Genomic DNA, 13,560 nt, shown 5'->3' with positions numbered 1-13,560 from the left:
AGCATCCATCTTTACAGCCCCCATGTGGTAGGAGCTATACTGTGTTCTCCAACAAAGATTATGAGGTATCAAAGTGAGACCATTTTCATCAAGACAAGACAGGTTGTAAATACTTTATAAAACAGGCAACTGTTTTTCTGACAATTTAAATGTAGTTATAAAACAATTGTGTTTGGGATTAAGTAAATGCATGCATGTGTAAAGGTATGACGATTTCAGTTTTGGTCTAAATCACTGATGGGTCAGCCTTAACATCTGCAAGACACCCTGTAGACATCCCTGCCTAACAATAACTAAAATCTCCTGTAGACCAAGTATTCACTGATAATGTACGGAAGAAGAAACTCAAATGTTGCCATTAGGGAGGCATGAATTTCAAGTGATCTCTGGTGCCTTAAAACATAAAATCCAAACTTGGTAACAGAAAGGGAATTCTTTCCCTTAATCTAAAACCAATAAACAAGATATAAAAACTTACGGATTTAGGCAAAGACCATAATTTTAATCTCTACACAATGTGAAAAATACTGTATTTTCAAAGTTTGCAATTAAAACAGAACCAAATTCTATACCTGTAAAGAAATTTTACCACTGTTATCTTTTTCTATTAGGTTAACTTTTTATTTCTAAGAAATGAAAAAACAACAAAAATAAAACCATGACTCACATCATAAGTTAGTGAATCTGCTTCATTGGCCACTGTAAGTCCAGCCAATTCTCCAAGTCCCAGTTCACTTTCAAGGGCTTCATCTGCTCCCATGATGAAGGACTTCCCAGAAGAAGGAGGAAAGGTCAATGCTTCCACTGAAGGGGGAAGACAGCAGACACATAAAAAAACTTCTAAAGTGTAAACAGTCTCTTAAGGGCATGTCTATATTTGATTATTTTTAAATGCATTCAAACACAGTAAAATTCAGTGAGCAGAAAATCCTCAAGAACTGGTTGCTTTTTCCGTATCTTAACCAAAGGCAAAGGTATCATCTAATTTGAAAAGTACAACACGAGGGGTCTGTGGGTGGCTCAGTCGGTTAAGTGTCTGACTTTGGTTCAGATCATGATCTCGCTGTTTGTGGGTTCGAGCCCCACATTGGGCTCTCCGCAGCCCCTGTAGATCCCACATTGGATCCTCTGGCTCCCTCTCTCCTCTCTCTCAAAAATAAATAAACATTAAAACAAAGAAAGAGAAAAAAGAAAAGTACAACAGGAAACAAATTCAATAGACCATTGTCCCTTCTTTTTCACTATACAAAAAAATAATACGACTAAAGCAAAGTAGGCTTTCCTCGTTTGCTATTTCATGTTAATTACTCAAATTACTTCTATCAAATATTAAACATAAGTAACAAGTGATCTGAACATTCCTGGTCTCATTCAAAATAAAATTGCTTAATTCTATAACTCGGAAGAATACAGAAAATTTCAAACGAAAATGGTTATTACAACTGGGGTGCGTGGGTGGCTCAGTTAAGCGTCTGACTCTTGATTTCGGCTCAGGTCATGATCTCACAGTTCGTGAATTTGAGCCCCACATTAGGCTCCATGCTGACAGCACAGAGTCTGCTTGGGATTCTCTCTCTCCCTTTCTCTCTGCCTCTCCCCTGCTCATGGTGCATTCTCTCTCTCTCTCTCTCTCTCTCTCAAAATAAATCAACATTAAAAAAAAAAAGAAAGAAGTAAAATAGTTACAACTATAAAATATGCCTATATGAGGCAAACTTAATGTTGGTGTTAGAACTCAGGACTGTGTCTGGAGAGAAGGGGAGAAGCAGTAACTTGAAGCCCAAGCAGCCCTTCAAGACCCTGGTACATGTTCGGATTCTGACCGAGGCAGTGGTAACATAGCTGGGTTCACTTTGTGATAATTCACTGACCTGCTCCCTTACCACTTCTACAGTTTTCTACAGGCATAGTTCAGTTAAAAATGTCTGTTTCAAAGACATTTTCTTTTCACTATAAGTGGATTTTTATTTCAAAGACTTTTTTTATCGAAGTGTCCATTTGAACAGTTTCATTAGCCGCGAGCTGATGCCCTATCTTCTTTGTAATAGATGACACTGAACATACCAATCGAATTCCTCCAATCACCATCACAGAAGAATCAGTTAAAAGCAAAATGCCAAAGTAAAACAGGAGTTTTACCTAATTTGGTCAATAGTAGATTGTTGATTTTTATAAATGCAATTATGCTGGCAAACTGTCAAAGATAGTCTTTGAGTAGTTTTCTAGAGGTGGTTACTTTACTAATAGCAAACATTTATAAGTTGATAAGACGAATTTAACAGTTTAAACTCTGGCTGCTAAAAAATGTTTTGTTTCCTTAAAAGAAACAAGTCAATATATTAATTAGTATATGTAGAAAACTGGATTTAAAGGTGTTTTTCAGCTTTAAATTATGTAAGTTTAGATTCAATCATAAGTATTTGTTGAAGAAATGAAAGAATAGTTATGTCTTAAAAATAGAAGACCTAAGAGTTATGTCTTAAAACCCTTATAAGAACAAAGGAGAACATAAATTAAGACCTTATGCAATTAAAACCACCATGCAATAAAGCAGCAATAATAAAAATGGGTTTTACCCAAACATACCACATATCCTCTGAGGAGTTCGAGCAGCTCTCACATTAACTACTGCAGGGTGGAGACTGTTTAGGTTAGAATAGCAATTTTCATGCCAAATTTCAATCAAATGACTCACAGGAGACTATGAGACTGGGTCTTCAGCCAGGTGTTTTGTTTGTTTTCATTTCTACTGTATCCAGACAACTTTGTTCAGGTGTGAAATAAAAAGGACTCTTAAAAACAAGACTAAGATTCATGGGATTTGAGCATACACTCTGTTTGGGCTAATTTAAACAATGCTCTAAAAATGACCATGTAAAACCTTGAAACAAAGGCAGAGCTCCTTCCAGCACACTCCCTGGCTAAGCCAGCAGACCCGAGGGCCAGAGGGAACGACCATGGGCAGAACTCTAAGACTCCTTACAACTTGAGACAATAGGCCACATTTCTTCAGCTTTTACAAAATTATTTAACTGTGCCTCTTTACTATTTACAGTTAAATAATTAAAACAAAACCATTAAAACAAAAATAAAGTGATAAACATTTATAGCACACACAGGCTACGGACACTTTTTCTGAAACTAAACTGGAGACCAAGAGGCATCATTCATGGGCAAGTAAATACACCGTGTATTTCTTACATACTTTTTATATTTTTGAAAACCTTTCACTGAGGAAGAAAGCTTATAGGACCCATGTTAGAGACAGTAAGTTAGATATTCAACGCTTCAGTTTTAAGGTTCTTCAATATTTTTTTCCATGAAGGGCACTTTCTGTGGCTTATGTAATGCTTCTATACATTTGTCATTTAGTATATAGTACTTATTCTGCCTCTGTTATTAGAATGCTGCAAGATGAAATCTCTGATAAAACTCTTTAGGAGTTACTAGAACAAAAGAAAAATGAACTTCTTATCTAGACTTGATCTTAGAATAACAAACTGATTAAAATTCTCACATGGATAGTGTCAAGTGAATGTATCTCCTAGAGGACAACAAACACACCTAATGAGGTCCATGACTTCACATCTTTAATTCAAAAGACGTCTCTATATCAAAGAAATTGTGTATTTAGACTATAAAGGTGTAATGTACAAGTCTTCGTTATTTAATGTATGAGTAATAAATTCCAGGTATACTATGTATAAAATTAACTCTAATAAATAACTAACCATGTGATGGTCAAAAGTTTCATTTAAAAAGTACTCCGACCATGAAAATCTGTCCATCAAGGTTCTATCAGTTTATGTCTCTCTAAAATGTAACTGAATTTAAAACCCAAGAAAGAAAAACACTTATGATTTTTCTGTGGCTTTTTCCCAGTCTGTTTTATTCAATAAATAGTAATTTGAAGAAGCATATTCACTGCAAACAATTACAGTATTTAAATTCAAGGCAATTTTAAAAAATAAATATTGAAAAATATTTATTAATCATCAAGGTTCCTTTTACATCATACTGGATTTTCAGCTAATGTAAATACATACTTTAAAATCAATTTCTAGGGGTGCCTGGGTGGCTCAGTCAGTTAAGCATCTGACTCTTGATTTCGGGTCAGGTCATGATCTCATGGTTCGTGGGTTCAAGCCCCCACATCATGCTTTGTGTTGACAGCATGCAGAGCCTGCTTGGAATTCTCTCTGCCCCTCCCCCCACTTGCACATACACTTTCTCTCTCTCTCTCTCTCTCTCTCTCTCTCTCTCTCTCTCTCAAATAAATAAACATTAAAAAAAAGTTTAGATCAATTTCTACATATAAGCATTTTATCTATTTATAAATAGATAAGTCAGAACTTATGTCTAGAAAACAGGCAGAATTGTATTTAAACACCGTAAGACGGTACTGTAAAAAACTGGGAACCTAAATATCCAAAAAGGATATGGTGAAGTATCAAGTCTAAAATATAATGTGTAATCTCAAAATTATAATTATGAAAGTTGTTTTGGGACTTTATGTTACATAAATAAAACAAGATAGAATTACTCTACGTGGTGACTGTAACTTTGTAAAAAAAATACACACAGACAAGGACTGAAAGGGAACAAAGAAACACAGTTGCAAGTGTGAGTAGACTTTCAGGTGTCCTCCCCACCCCCCCCCACCCCCCCCCCCCCGGTTTTCACTTATCAATGACAAACTTTAAAGAAAACATCTGAAAATATTTATGTGAATCTCAAAGTAAACATTTACTACCTATCATATAGACTTAATTTTCTTCTTGTTGCAGTAGGGTGAATAAAACAGCCTGTACATACCAAATACACGGCTTCTAGGGAGGTGGACTAGAATCTGGAGTTGGACTTGCTGTTTATGCACCCTTTTCAAGTCTAACAGATTGAAGGGGGAATCAAACCCCTTGAATGTAAGAAAGCCTACATTTGGGGAACACCGTGTCAATCAAACATACGTAAAATAAAGTTATTTTCTTAGGAAAGTCCTTTCTAATAACTGAATTTAGATATGCATTTCCCAGTAGTGTGTGTGTGTGTGTGTGTGTGTGTGTGTGCGCGCACGCGCGCGCTCGGGAGTGTCATATACTTACCTTCATCTGCCCTATTTATTTCGTGTTCTGGAAGCCTGGAGCTGGTGGGTCTGGAAGGTGAACCCACAGATGGCTGTAACGAGGGAAGTTCATCAACATCTCTCAAGTTAGCAAGCATATCTTGTAGTTTTGACCTATTGGGCCCTAGCCCAGAAACAGGGAGGAAGAGAACAAAAAAGAATGGAATTATCCAACTGCATCAAAATGGTGCCATAAACCTTATTCACATTTGCTTACATTCACCTTTAAAACTACCCTACTATATTAAAAAGTAATTACTTTCCAAGTTTTCAAATTACTTTAAAAGTTTATTTCTTGAGAAGAATTATGCTTTACATATATTTTAAAAATTAAGCTAATGGAATAATATCGCTATTTCAATAAAAAATCATGTTCATATGCAATTTGGACCATTAAAAATAACAGCATTCTTTTAATCCTTATATATTGCTCTAAATGACGACAGATACCAGGGATTGTGAAGCTACTGTGTACTGAGTTAAACGGCAACATTCCTTTTTGTCCATTTATGTGAAGTTGCATTCACTGCCTTACATCCTGAAGCTATGGTACCCAAGGTGAAGTCTCATGCCCTACTGATTACTTACCTGAACTTTGATTCTTCATTCTCCCACATCCCTGTTTTGACTGTTTTATATAGGATAGAGGCTGAAACAGATCTTCGGTAGTTTTTCCTGTTACAAGTTTAATTAAGAATGGGAAAATCTTACCCATAGTCCATTATGGTTTTTTTTCCTATACCAGCAAAGAATACAACTATTTTTAAGCAATTTTAACTACTACCTAGAAATATATTTCAAGACCGTATGATTGGAGTACACGATTTGACTGGAAATATTTCTACTGGGCCGTATCAATAGGAATCAAATTTTTCCAACAGTAAACGTTCAATTAAAAAAAAATATTTGTGGGGGTTTGTAAATTTCTGCTTCATACCAGGTCAAAGTTTTGCTTCAGTTCTGTTTTTACCATGTCTTCACTTGTTCCCAGATCACCATTTTATGAAAACAGTGTGAACTGATGATGATAAACAAAATGTGTGGAGCCTCACCCTGCAGTCCCTCTACCCTAAGATATTAAAATTTCTCCCCCTGTAGTCATTTTTCTTTGTCATACAAAAAAACTATGTGCTATATACCTGCATGCTGATCATAATCTCCAGATTCAGGAAAGCCAATAGCTTCCATTAGTAGGAATACGGTTCCAGTCAAATGGTGCCATTTTAGATCATAAGTGCTAAATGCCAACTATAGCAATGCCTTGATATTTGACAAGAACTGAATAACCAGTATAATAGTAGGTGGATTCTATGTAAATCCTGGATACCCTTCCAAATGAGAGATTTTTTACATTTCAAAACATTATTGTAGCATAATGACTTAAAGAAATATCAACTTATGTCAACCTGAAAATTAAAATATTCTCCTTTCTCATTTATGACATTTGCATTAAAATTTCAGTGTAACTGGTTTTGCCATGGCTCTGAAAAGCCCTAGTAAATCATGTCTCATTACTGTTTAAGATCACATTTATTATCCATACATTTGGATAAAAAGTACAAAATGCTCTTAATGTTTTAATATTAATATTTCTCATAATTTAATTTATATTGAGAAGGCATCAAATAATAGCTCTTAGTTATGTAATCATTGGTACAAGTATAACATCAAAAATAGCCACTGACTTTTTAATCCATTCAAGTTAAATACTTGTAACTCCTAGCATATTTTAAATAAAGATTTGAATTGTTTATTAATAACAACTACGCTTTTTCCAACTTTTAAATACATGTTTCACTAAACTGGATTTTAATCCCACTTTACACTACTTTAATATCTCAAAGGATGCAATTCCTTTTGCCATAAAAGGGAGACCCATGTGCATATGGTCAACGGGAGTGGAAGCACAGGAGGTAGTTTAGCTTTGCTGTCCTAAAAAGGTGTTTTAGATGGTTTTCAGGGATGCTTGAAAGCTTCTTCAAGGTTTCTACTTTACATACTTAATTAGATCTATTGCTAAACCTAATAATTTGCATAAATATATATATATATATATATATGGTTATAGATGGTTCACAAGGCTAGCAATTTCATTTTAGCTTCCAGTTTTTATATGGCAGACATCTTATTAAAAAGAAAAAAGCTAATTGGCAATATTATTATAAATGAAATTGGCCAAAATTCTTAAATTAGAAAATAAATACTTTTAAAAGTTGTGTATTTGACTCTCTGCCCTGTATAGCATATAGTAGTGAGAGCAAATGAACTGTGTGTTATGAACACACAGAATATTCAGGGGTAGAAATTAACTTTCTGTCTCCAAGGTCTAAAATTATTTGCAGTAATTTTGGTGGATTGCCAGAGGGTCAAACTAGATGAGATTTAAAACTGTCAACAGTGAAAAATCATTGTGGTAATTAATTAAGCACATATACTTTAAAAATGAAATTATCACTATGTTTTGAATATATAGTTCCATATTCTCACAAGGCTCTAGATTTATTATTGGGATATATTATGATTCCATAATCAGAAGCATGGTTGTTTTTATTTTTTTAAGGTCACAATCAAATAACTAACCACTTAATTTCAACCCCTGAGAGCAGATGAAAACGAAAGAGACCAGGAGCAGAAAAGAAAAAGAGTAAGTGGTTTTAGGAAAACATTGGGGAAAAAAATTGGGGGATATAAAAAAGGAAAGATTTATGGTTTACAGATACAATGTTTTCCACTTACTCTTCACCCCCTTTTTCCCCTTTCTCTCCTTTTTGTATTGTTCCTTGAGTTTGGTAATTACTCCCTGGTCCACATTCCAGGCTTCAGGCATGAGACACTGGTCTTCCTTTTCTAAATAGAGTGAAACAAATGAAATAGCCTTTTTAAATTAAATATTGAACACTATAAGTCAATTCACTGTTGTGTCACTGAATGACAACAACCATTTTCTTCAATGTAACACTAATTTTAAAGTTATTGCTTATTCTTTAGATATATAAGTCATACAAAATGTAATATCTAAGAAACGACAATTCAATTTCCTAGGTAATAATATTAAATTTCTCTTGAAAGAAACAGAAAAAAACACTAGAAGATTTGAGTGACTTTTATTAAATTAAGCCCCACAACTCTATAATGAGAAGCCCTCATTTTCATTCCATTTTCTGAATTCAGTTATGACTGACTCACAAAAAAAACACTTATTAATTTATGTAATGAGAGAAGATTATTATTAAGAGATTATACAAAACAGTCTTCAATGATCTTTTCATTTCAAAAATTTTATATTTTTGGCATGTGTTCATCAACTAATCATTTTTTTTACAGGCCTTATAAACAGCACTTTGTAAACTTATCAATCAACCTTCATTCAAAATTTAAAGCAATTTAAGTGATTTGTTAGCCTATAAGTTCTTAAACAGGAAACTGAGCTTCTAGCAGATAAGAAATTCAATCATTAATTTTCACTATTTCAAGAGAAGAAAATTTAAGGAGTAAATATGTTAAATATTTTATACTTAGTATAAATTTATATGCTATATAACATTATGTGTTAGCTCAGAACTCTTGCTTGAACTCAAGACTCATATCCAACTGCCCACTCTACATTTCCACGAGAAATTCTAAAAGATATCTCCAACTAAACATATAAAATCAAATTCCCCCCTTTTCCAAATCCAATGTTTCATCCTGCCATTTGCTCAGACCAAAAAACTCCCTTTCTTCCACACCTCACATCAAATATTTCAGGAAATACTGTTTTTTCTACCTTCCAAACACATCCAGAATCTGACTACTTAGCACATACACTACTTTTCTAATCACTCTGTCTCTTGCTAGAATTACTACAATAATTGCCTCCTTTCCCCTAACATCAAGATTATTACCAACAATGGCTACTATAGGTAGTCTTTCTCAATACAGCAGCCAGAAGGATGCTTTAAAAGTCAGACCATGTCACCCTTCTGCTCAAATTCCCCTGTGGTTCCCCATGTCACCAGTGGTCTACGGTCTACGGTCTACACGATTTGATCATTTGTTACCATATTCATATTCCCCTTAGAATCACTCTGCGTCAGTCATTCTGGTGTCCCAGAATTCCTCAAGCATATGAGGGCTACTGCTATCCTGGGGCATTTGCTGTAGCTTTTTTTTTTCCTGAATATTCCTCCCCTAGATATCTTACTGTCAACCCATCAATCCACTTCAAGTCTTTTGTCCAGATGTTACCCCTCAATGGGGCCTACCCCATTACAATTTTAAATTGTAATCTGTCTCCTCCAGGCCACCCTGAGCCCAGCACTCCCTATCTCCTTTACTCTGTTCTACTTTTTCTATTTCCCATAACGTTTATCACCTTCTGACATGCTCTATCATTTATGTTTATTGCTTACTGGTTATATTCCCTTAGTAGACTATATGGACCACAGGGGTAAGGATCTTCACCAAATGACTTGGCACATAGAAGGCACTTTATCAATATTTGTTGGATGACTGGAATAAATCTAAATGAATCAGAACAAACAGGAATCTATTTTTAACAAGTTTAAATTTCAATCTACAGTTTTAAAAACTTTATTGGGCCTCTGAATATACTAAACATAATAAATTTTAAAACTCTCAACATTTTTATAGCTCTAACTATAATCTATCAATAATAAAAATACTCTATTTTTCCAGAAAGATCTAACAATTTAAAATGTTACTATTTCGGGGCGCCTGGGTGGCTCAGTCGGTTGGGCATCCGACTTCGGCTCAGGTCATGATCTCACGGTTCGTGGGTTTGAGCCCCGCATCAGGCTCTGTGCTGACAGCTCAGAGCCTGGAGCCTGTTTCAGATTCTGTGTCTCCCTCTCTATCTGCCCCTCCCCCACTCCAGCTCTGTCTCCCTCTGTCTCAAAAGAAACATTAAAAAAAATGTTAATATTTCATCAATCAGCTCTTAGTAATAAATTAAACTGGGTAGCTTTTGGATCCTAGAGTGTCTTCCATTTTTTTTTTAATTAAAAGTTAAACCTTATTGTTATCTTCACTAGACTCACAACAATAGTAATGGAAGGTCACAGAAGATGTGTGGTGAAATCTATTACTTGCCAGAAACTAACAAAATTCTTTTTTTTTTTAATATATGAAATTTATTGTCAAATTGGTTTCCATACAATTGGTTTCTATGCCTTGTACAAACTGATGAAATCTGCCTAGAATGAGTAACTACAATTTTTTAAATCTGTACTTCTTTTTGCACAGAAGATGCCAGAGATGAGTCTCTAAAACCCTCTATTACATTCTCATACTCAACAATTTCTACAAAATCTAGATTTACAAGTTCTACTCTCTAGGCAGAAAACGCAGAACAGTCTGTATACGGATTCAAATTATTTTCATGGATATTGCTTATATTTAAAAAAAAAAAATAAGATAACCAATACAACTTTCTTTAAACAGACACACACATGCACACACACACACACACAGATATATACACCAGATAAAAGGTGACAATAGTAAAAAGTTCATAGGATGTTCAACATTTCAACATTATGAGAAATTTACAGTGTTCTTCAAGATGTTGCCCTGCTGGTAAAATACTGGTTTCTTTTACTTAACGTCTCTGGTGGGATCCGTATGCTTCCTTACCCCATTCCGTTCCATCGCCTGCACTTCTAGACTCACTGTCTCCTTCCTCTGACGTAACCAAGAAGTCAAACTCCTTTAGGGCTTCTTTTGTATCTCGATCTTCACTGCTATCAGGCAATGCTTTTTTCCTAACGATCTAACGAAAAAACATGCTAAATTAAAATTTTAGGATATATTATGGAATTTCTTTCTTTATTTTTTTTAACGTTTATTTATTTTTGAGACAGAGAGAAACAGAGCATGAACGGGGGAGGGTCAGAGAGAGGGAGACACAGAATCTGAAACAGGCTCCAGGCTCTGAGCTGTCAGCACAGAGCCCGACGCGGGGCTTGAACTCACTGACCGTGAGATCATGACCTGAGCTGAAGTCAGCCGCTTAACCGACTGAGCCGCCGAGGTGCCCCTGGAATTAATTTAAATAAAGAAAAACAGTATCCCTTTCTCATCGAATGAGAAAACCCAACTATTGGTTTCTTCAGAAAGTAGATCTTCGTTATGTTAAATAGCTGTAATACCTAACCAAATCAATGGAAAACAGGGGTCATTTTGAAAAGATACACATTACACATTTTAAAGTAACCATTTAAACTTTGTTCAATGATGGCCTGTTTTAAATAAACGAATGAAATCAGATATTGAAAACATTGTTATAGTCGATGAAAAATGTCCCTGACATACTACAGTACTAGGAGAACCACAACCATCTCTTACATTTCTTGGAGGCAGCCTGTGTAACGTGTAGACATTCTATTCTAACCAAAATGAGAAACGTGTCACACAACAGTGCAAAGGTTTTACAGAATATAACCATGATAAAGGTTAACTCTACTACATCATTCCCTTAAAAATCTAAAATCCCAAAATGCATGCCTTAAGACTAGAAAGTATTCGGTTAGAGGGGGAATAAAGGTTCCCATTACTATTTCTACTGTTCCAACCTGGCATCAGTTTTCTCCAATAACTCTCTACATATTTAAACTTTTTCTAAAACCTTGATCTTTCAGAGTGTGACTTAACTTAGATTTACTAGAAAATCTGGCAAGGGCTGTTATGTCTCATTCTATCTATTTAGGAATGTCTCTGGAATCACAAATCCAGTTGAAGGATTAAAATTTAGGCTTAAGGCATGCAGTGGTAATTTTTGAGATCTATATGCCAATACTCGTTATGAATCATCTTCTTTTTAGTCACCTGCACCACTAAGAGCCCAAAGAAATTAGGATGACTGGTTTGCAGTTTCTTTTGCTACAATGGACTCAGTATCTCAACTTCTCCAGACCTCAGCTTCTTCATTTCATGCAAAATGGAAATAGCATGAGATGATCAAACTGTATCAGTGGGTTATTGTGAGTGGTTTAAAATTTTAAGGGTTCAACAGACTCATCAGTAGGACAGACTAGAGTCTAGAAACAGACTCTAAGAGATAACAAATACCTGACTTGTATTACCCTGTTCTCCTGCTCATTCCTGGTATCACTTACCAATCATAGTGCTTTTCATCTAAGATCAGATACAGTCTCAAAAATCCTTCTCAGTGCAGCACTCCAGGAAGCCACTATCAGAAGAAGAAAGCTGGTGCAATGAATGAAACCTTATCTGCCTTAACTGTCCTGGTGTGTGTGTGTGTGTGTGTGTGTGTGTGTGTGTGTGTGTGTGTGTGTGTGTAAAAACTGAATAGGAGAAATCAAGGATTCTTTAATGCTGCTAGAATAACTGGTTTAACTATTCAGAATATTTCCCTAAAATCAAGACATACTTTTATGTTTACAGCATATTCCAATCTCCCATCTACGAATCTATTAAACAAACAAAAAAAGCAAGACCAGTTTGACATACTGTGGTACAGAAAAACCATGCGGAAGGTGAATTCTTTTGTAACCACATGCCAATAATTTGTTCTAATTTTCCCTGGGCGGCCAGACCAAGGTCAAAAAGTATCTCTCAAGAGTTATGCCAAGAGAAGATGCTAACCTTCATTGCTCCACAAACACACTGCCTAATCCCTCTTCTTTTACCCTAGAGGCTTGATCCCTCTCTTTCCTTGACCCTGATGGGACACCAGGTATAAATTAGATAGGCCATCACCAACATCTTGTAGATAGAGAATTCTTGTTCTCGATGCTTGACAAAAAGGGCAGAGAAAATACAGACTTACATAGAAATTCTGAATGTATTTTCAACATTCTTATTACTAAACATGGTATTAAGTCACAAAATTAACTCCTAATCTGTTCTAGGTTTCATCTCCTCCACATAACCTTATGAATGAAAATATGGCAACCTGCAGATCACTGTCTATCAAGTCTCCCCAACCTAAATAAATTAAAACTCCTGTGGGTTTTTTTTTTTGTTCTTTTTTTTTAATGTTTATTTATTTTTGAGAGGGAGAGAAACAAGAGTGTGAGCGGGGGAGGGGCAGAGAGAGAGGGAGACACAGAATCAGAGGCAGGCTTCAGGCTCTGCACTGTCAACACAGAGCCCGACGAGGGGCTCGAACTCACGAACTGCGAGATCATGACCTGAGCCGAAGTCGGATGCTCAACCAAATGAGCCACCCAGGCACCCCAAAACTCCTGTGTTTTTAATGGTTAGGCATACAAGAAAAGTATGGTTACCAACAAAGAGTAGGATTAGTAAATGGGAAGGGGTGGGGTTTGTTGTAATAAGCACGTATTACTTTTCCTTACATCTAAGGTTCCACTCCACTCTTACCTTCAGTGAGTTTACAAATCAGCTTAAGAAATTAAGGCAGATACAAAAAAGTTAGGAGTTGTACAGGGTGCCACAAAGATTAGAAAAAGGGA

At 35.5% G+C, this 13,560-nt stretch overlaps 1 protein-coding gene across 6 annotated transcripts in view; it reads right to left on the bottom strand.

Moving 5' to 3' along the window:
* The window catches only part of STRN (striatin), a 90,737-nt gene that overhangs the window by 22,663 nt on the left and 54,514 nt on the right, over window positions 1-13,560 (bottom strand). For 3 of the 6 annotated variants that reach the window (XM_042933254.1, XM_042933259.1, XM_042933258.1), the window contains 6 exons: window positions 10,757-10,892; window positions 7,859-7,969; window positions 5,711-5,797; window positions 5,103-5,246; window positions 2,587-2,628; window positions 668-804 (listed from right to left, as the gene is read on the bottom strand). In XM_042933254.1, the coding sequence (XP_042789188.1) occupies window positions 668-804; window positions 2,587-2,628; window positions 5,103-5,246; window positions 5,711-5,797; window positions 7,859-7,969; window positions 10,757-10,892 (657 nt within the window). The remainder of the gene's footprint in view (window positions 1-667; window positions 805-2,586; window positions 2,629-5,102; window positions 5,247-5,710; window positions 5,798-7,858; window positions 7,970-10,756; window positions 10,893-13,560) is intronic. The other 3 variants (XM_042933255.1, XM_042933256.1, XM_042933257.1) reach the window with 3 other exon arrangements.

This window comes from Panthera leo, chromosome A3 (assembly GCF_018350215.1).
Source record: "Panthera leo isolate Ple1 chromosome A3, P.leo_Ple1_pat1.1, whole genome shotgun sequence".
NCBI lineage: Eukaryota > Metazoa > Chordata > Mammalia > Carnivora > Felidae > Panthera > Panthera leo.
Note: the sequence above shows the minus strand (reverse complement) of the source record. Positions and strands in the feature narration are given on the sequence as shown.